Source organism: Sorex fumeus, unplaced genomic scaffold (genome assembly GCF_029834395.1).
Source record: "Sorex fumeus unplaced genomic scaffold, SorFum_2.1 ptg000127l, whole genome shotgun sequence".
In the NCBI taxonomy this organism is placed as follows: Eukaryota; Metazoa; Chordata; class Mammalia; order Eulipotyphla; family Soricidae; genus Sorex; species Sorex fumeus.
The window spans coordinates 285,132-291,172 of NW_026606184.1; the positions used below are offsets into that span (position 1 = coordinate 285,132).

The 6,041-nt window shown below is 55.7% G+C and overlaps 1 protein-coding gene across 1 annotated transcript; it reads right to left on the bottom strand.

The window, feature by feature from the left end:
- Positions 1 to 1,492: 1,492 nt before the first annotated feature.
- Positions 1,493 to 4,593, bottom strand: LOC130045121 (intelectin-1b-like). The gene is made up of 6 exons (XM_056137846.1): positions 4,506 to 4,593; positions 3,864 to 4,111; positions 3,436 to 3,594; positions 2,995 to 3,115; positions 2,412 to 2,515; positions 1,493 to 1,654 (listed from the first exon to the last, which is right to left on the bottom strand). The coding sequence occupies exons 1-6, from the start codon at positions 4,576 to 4,578 to the stop codon at positions 1,502 to 1,504; spliced, it is 858 nt and encodes a 285-aa protein (XP_055993821.1). The 5' UTR covers positions 4,579 to 4,593; the 3' UTR covers positions 1,493 to 1,501.
- Between the last annotated feature and the right edge of the window lie 1,448 nt (positions 4,594 to 6,041).

Below are 6,041 nucleotides of genomic sequence, written 5' to 3' on the forward strand. Positions count from 1 at the left end.
GGGCCATGGCTCCCGGCTTTTTAAAAAATTTTTATATTTTATAAAGTCATTCACAATATTTCATTTACATATAATATTCAAGCGTCAATCCCACCATTTTCACACCTTCCCACCACCATATTTTGGGTGTTTCCTTTCCGAACCCAAATCCCTGCCCCAAAGCAGACTTGAAATAATATTTTTCCCTCTAAAGTTGGTTGCCTCCTACTTTGAATCCCATCAAATGTGCTGCTGTACACTTGGAGTATGGGTTGGCTGTGTCCAGGAAGTATCATGTGGCCGCATTTGCAGCCGTGTAGTCTAGAAAAAAGTTTACTGGGGAGTGAGGCTCAGTTCGAGCATGTGGAGAGCGGCAGTGAGCATGGCAGAGGTTAAGTTCTGGAGCTTTTTTGCTTCCAGGGCTGGGTCCCTCGGGGTGTTGAGGGGTCTCACCAGTTCCCCTCTGGGATACCCTGGTGGAACAGCCTGGCTTGGGTTCCAGCAGCATGGTTATGGCATGTGTCATGTTGTTTCCTTCAGGGAGAGAAGGACATGCGATCTGGATGGTGGCTGATGACGAGATTATCTGGTGCCATCCAGGGGTGCCTTATGGACATGGCTGCTGAATTGCTTGAGACAGGGGGATATGGACAAAGGATCTCCATTCTGGGTCCCATTCAACCCAGAGTTCTCAGTCACAAAGACCCGCAAGACTCCCAGCTTCTAGGAGTACAGGTGGGCACTGCAGGGTGCCTGGGCAGTAGGGCAGGGCTTGGAGAGGAGGGGCCTGTTACCATAGGGACCAGGACTCAGCAACCTTAGGCTGTGAGCACCGTGAAGTGTCCACAATGACACCCCAAAGTGACCAGGTAACAGGTGGCACAGCTCATGGGACGGGGAATAGTTTGGTTTTAATAGAAACGGGGAGGGTCCACAGCAGAGAATGTGTGAGGTCTGAGTTCCATCCCAAGCAAAACACACAAATACAAACACACACACACACACACACACACACGCATACACAATCCACCCAAATAATCATAATCCATGATGCTCCTGCTTTTGGTTTGGTTTGGTTTGGTTTGGTTGCCTTTGGCTCACATTATCTGCATTCAGGATTTCAGGAATCACTCATGGCTGGGGCCAGAGCAATAGCGCAGCAGGGAGGGTGTTTGCCTTGCACGCAGCTGACCTGGGTTCAATCCCCAGCATCCCATAAGGTCCCCCAAGCACCACCAGGGGAAAGTCCCGAGTACAGAGCTAGGAATCACTTGTGGCGATACTCAGCCCTTAACTGGCTGCCAGGGATCAAACCCAAGTTGGCCATTTGTCACGCCAGAAAGATGGCCCAGGATTTAAATTAATACCCCTTAATACTTCATTTAATTTGTACACGATCATAAGACACCAGAGTCAGGCTGAATGCAGTTTATTGTCTGGTGCATCTGTTAACTAGCAGCAGCTGGTTCTCTGTGGCCGGGATGCAGCTTAGCTAGGACACGGGAGGGCTGGCTGGACACCGTCAGCGGTAGAAGAGCAGCACCGTCGCCTCGGTGATGGCCTTGCTGTTGCTGAAATATTCCTGTGTTCCGTAACCATCTGCATCATACGCTGAGAAGTCCCCACACTGATTGGGGTTGGACTCCGGGAAGAAGCCCCCTCCTCCGATGCAGTGCTAGAAGCAGAGAGGGAATTGAGGGCTTCACGGCCACGGCCACGGCCACCAGAGTGAGGCAGCCCCAGGTACTCCCCGTGGCATGGCACACAGGACCCTGAGCAGTCACCAAGGTGGCCCTGGTCTGGCTGTGCCCACTGGCCTCTGGATATGCCTCGTTCTATTGCTCAGAGGTTGTTTTAACCAAGCCCTGGACCTCGAAGTGATACCCCAAATCTAGCAGAGCTTGAAAACCTCCACAAACCATCTCTCCTCAGACCCAGAGTGGAGCACGTGGTTCCCTGGCTCCAAGCCTTCTTCCCCCCCGAACCTGTTGGTCACTGATGCATCTCGGCACCAACACAGTCCTCCCATCTGGACATCAGCTCCCAGATTGAGCTCATGTGTGTACAGGTAAATCATCTATTTGTTCTGAGACAGGGGACACTGGTGCCTGTGGATTCAGTGACACACTGATACATTTGTCCCTAAATGAAGTTATGGATGACTTTCATGGAACTTCCATGTTCCTGGAGAAATCACTGCATGAGGGTGTGTGATGGGCACTGGAGAACTGAGGGAGATCACAGAGCCAGAGAGGTTGTGAGAAACACACGCACACAAACTCATACACACACACATACACACACAACTACACTCAGCACAGGTAGGAAAAACATGAGCCTGCATTCATGAACACACAGTATTAACATACATGCACGTACGCACACACATACATGCATGCACATGTGTGCACGTGCTGATCACCCAGACTCACATGTTCCGTGTTGCATCCGGTAACTCTCATCCCCGGACACAGTGCGTTGGCTGCTCTCTCGTTATTAAACACCCGGAATTGGATAAATCCAGCATCAAATTCATCTGGGGAGGAAGAGCAGAGGAGGGTCTCGCGTCAGTGCAGGGACAAAGAAGCCCCGTTTCCGAGCAGGGAGATGGGAGCAGCCACGCGGCAGCATCAGCTCTTGGCCCAGCCCTGCCACCCCCACCCGCCCCCCGGAGCCCCCAACACGCCCTGAAATCTCTTTTCCCTTTCAAGACTTTGTAGACTATTGTCCTGAAAGATCTGTCCTTGTGATCATTATTACAAAGAGCTGCTGTCCGTTCCTGAAGGTGGAAAGTCCACATTAAGCTTCTAGGCTGGGAGCAACCCGCACTTCCTAACCCGCGTAGATAGTTCCAGTGGGGTTACCCCCCGAGTGACAGCCTGTCACGGGGAGTGAGTCCATCTGCTCGCAGAGATTTCTCATCCCGGTGAGGGTCAGGGGCGCGTTTGTCAAGGCTGCTCTGCTCCGTTCCAAGAACCACAGGACAAGGAGACTTTATCCTCAGCAAACACTCACTTTGACCGGCAGGGGAGTAGTAGGAGGCGGTTTTCTGGGGACTCCCATAGTCATAGTCCACGGGAATGGCGGGGCCGTTGTCGTGCCAACACCTGCCGATGTTGTACTGGACGGGATATTTCTGCAAAAGCCATCAGGGTGAGTCAGAGTCATAAGCCGTGTGCACGAGGGGCTGGGTCTCCACACACCAGCCCCTGTCCCTGTCCCATTCAATCCCCAACATCTCCTGAGACACTGTGCCTGGCTCAGGTCTTAGAATTGCAGCAGAGACAGAGACAGAGGCAGAGACACAGAGAGTGACAGAGAGATGATTGTGGACAAACCCCCTGAACAATCCCGAGGAAAAACTAGTGACCAGGTACAGAGATGACTCATTTCTCACCCTAACCATTGGCACTTGCCCCACTCAACCCACAAAAGCCTCCAGAATTACCCACGTACCTGGTAGAGGCCAAACAGATTGTCACCGAATTTCTTGAAGAAGCCTGACGAGGTGTAGTACCTCAGTAGAGACCTGCTCCTCCAGGAACTCAGAGGGGTCTTGTTGGGGACATGCCAGATGGCCAGGTCCCCCGCCTGGATGTCATAGTAGCCGGGATTCTGCAAGCCCCACAGAGCGGTGGTCAGAGGCTCATGGCCACACCCCGCATAGCCTCATGGAGCCCAGAGCACCAGCAGGACAGCTGGACACTCACAGACCCCCCAATCAGCAGACCAGGACCCCGCACACCCCAGGTCCCTGAGTCATGGAAGGAACGGTCACTCAGCACACAGAGGTCTCTCTGTCCACGTGCCTCTGCCCATGCCCAGCCCATCTGCTAAAGCTGAGCCAGCCCAGTGCTCCCAGTGCTGGCCGGGCCGGGGCCCACCTTGTAGTCGTCGCTGGTGGCCGCCTCTGCAGACCCAAAAGTGTTGTAGTTGGCCCAGGTGTCATCCCCCTTGGGGGTGTCTTCTCGGTTGCCCTGCTGGCTGGACCAGCGGTCCCCTGCCGTGCACCTCCCAGCCATGTTGTTCTCGTGCACACTGGCCACCAGCGTCCAGCCACCGCCGTCCACAGTCATGTCACAGAAGGTCTGGTAGACGAGCCCTTGCTCAGTGCGGAGTAAGTACAGGCCATCTGCAGGGGACAGCAGCATGGAATCCTGGTCACTAATCCAAAACAGGGAGCTCGGGAGGTCTAGCATGGTCAGGCGTCACCTGGAGGGGACATGTGCCCCAGCCCCCAGCCCCCAGCTGGGACAGTGCAGAGCAGACATTCGAGACAGCCCTCCTGGCCAGCTTCCCTGAACCCTCAGTATCCCTCCTTCAGGGTCCCCGTGTCCCCCAGGGTGCCCGACACTGGACACAATGTCCCCGTGTACAGAGACAAATCAGCCCCAGGGGGTCCCCAAAGCCCCCTCAGAATCTCCCGGATTTCTGAGCTGACGGGTGCTGGTCCTTCGTGACCACTGTAACTGGGCTCCTGGGTCAGCCATGTCCACTGTGGCTGCCGCAGGGTGAGGGTCAGTCACCTTCGGCTCCAGGATTCTTCTTCAGAACTTCCTTGCAGCTCCGTGGCAAATGAGTGTGCTTGGTCTCGGTCATGGTTGGAGTCAGGGCTGCTCCTGAAAGGGACATTCAGTGTCTCCAGGGAGCCCCACCTGCCCCCTGCCTGCCTGCCCAATCCTCCTCCCTGCCTTGGTGGCTGCCCTGTCCACCCACTACTGGGTGCAGCCAGACTCACCTGCACCCCCGGCCAAGGTGGCCACAGAGAGGAACAGCAGGCAGCAGTGCAGGGACATGGGCCTCTGAGGGGACAGGACACAGGTCAATGGCCCCTGCGCCCCATAGCTGAGCCAGCAGCCCCCAGGGACCCTCTGGATCCGGGTCCCCCAGTCCCACACCCCGAGGGGCAGCTCCCGCTCTGACCCTCACACACCTGAGCTGCCATCTCTGTCCCCCGCAGGCGTGTCCGGTCTGAGCTCCTGGTCACCACGCAGAGGCGCGTCCTTCCTCCTTCACGGCCGAGCTCAGAGTCCTGGGACAGCGCGGGCCCAGCTGCCTTTACGGGTGCAGTTCCCCAAGCCCCGCCTTCCCGCCAAGCCCCAGCCCCTCTGATATCCTTTGAAGGCATTGGCAGCTGCGAAAATAGAACTCTGATGCCACCAGATGCCATCAAAGGGCACACGGGAGGGTCCCACCTGCCAGCACAGCCCTGGCACCTGGTCAGTGCTGACTCCTCCTGTCAGGGCAAATATTGCCTCTTGTGACTCTCTTGATTCCTTGGCGTGAGGGGGGTGAGGTTGCCCTTGTCCCAGGGCCACTCAGCTTGATCTTGGGTGCGTCTCTCTGCAGTCTGGGGGTCCTTGAAACCAGAACCCTGTGTGCAAAGTCTCACCCCACCCACGACCTCCCCTGGCACCCCCACACCCTGTTGTTCCCTGTGACCTCAGAGCGGGCAGCGGGCGGCAGCCTCTGTTCCCAACGCTCCCTGGAACTTTTCCCACCGTATCAGCCCTGCCAGCCTCTAGGTCTCCATCTGTGTTTGCGTTTTTCTCACATTGACTCTTTTTCTTTTGGGGGGAGCATACCAGGACAGTCTCAGGGGTTCCTCCTGGTTCTGCACACAGGAATGACCCCTGGCGGGCTCCAGGGTACCATTTGAGATGCCGAGGATTGAATTCAGGTGGGTCCTGTGCACCCTCCACACTGTTCTATCTCTCCTACCCACACCATATTGTTACCTTTTGTATCATAATTAGGTGTTCGGTATCCAGGAAAGGCCCATCCCAATTTCAAACACAGAGACATAATTTTCTCTTAAAATGTTCACTTTGCATAGTCCATTCACTTTTCTGCTCCAAGCTGCTGGGTTCTGCATTAAGTCCTTGTGCTTCTGGGGCTGTGGCCGTGCTGGAGAGCCGCTCATGGGGGGCAACTGGTGACCTCGGTAGGGAGTGAAGGACGGACCGGAACGCCCCCCTTCCCATGAGGTTTTAGTCGCCCCCACACCCCCGGCTCATACCTGCTGTCCACAAGGCTCCCATGCGGCCGCCATCCTTCTTTCC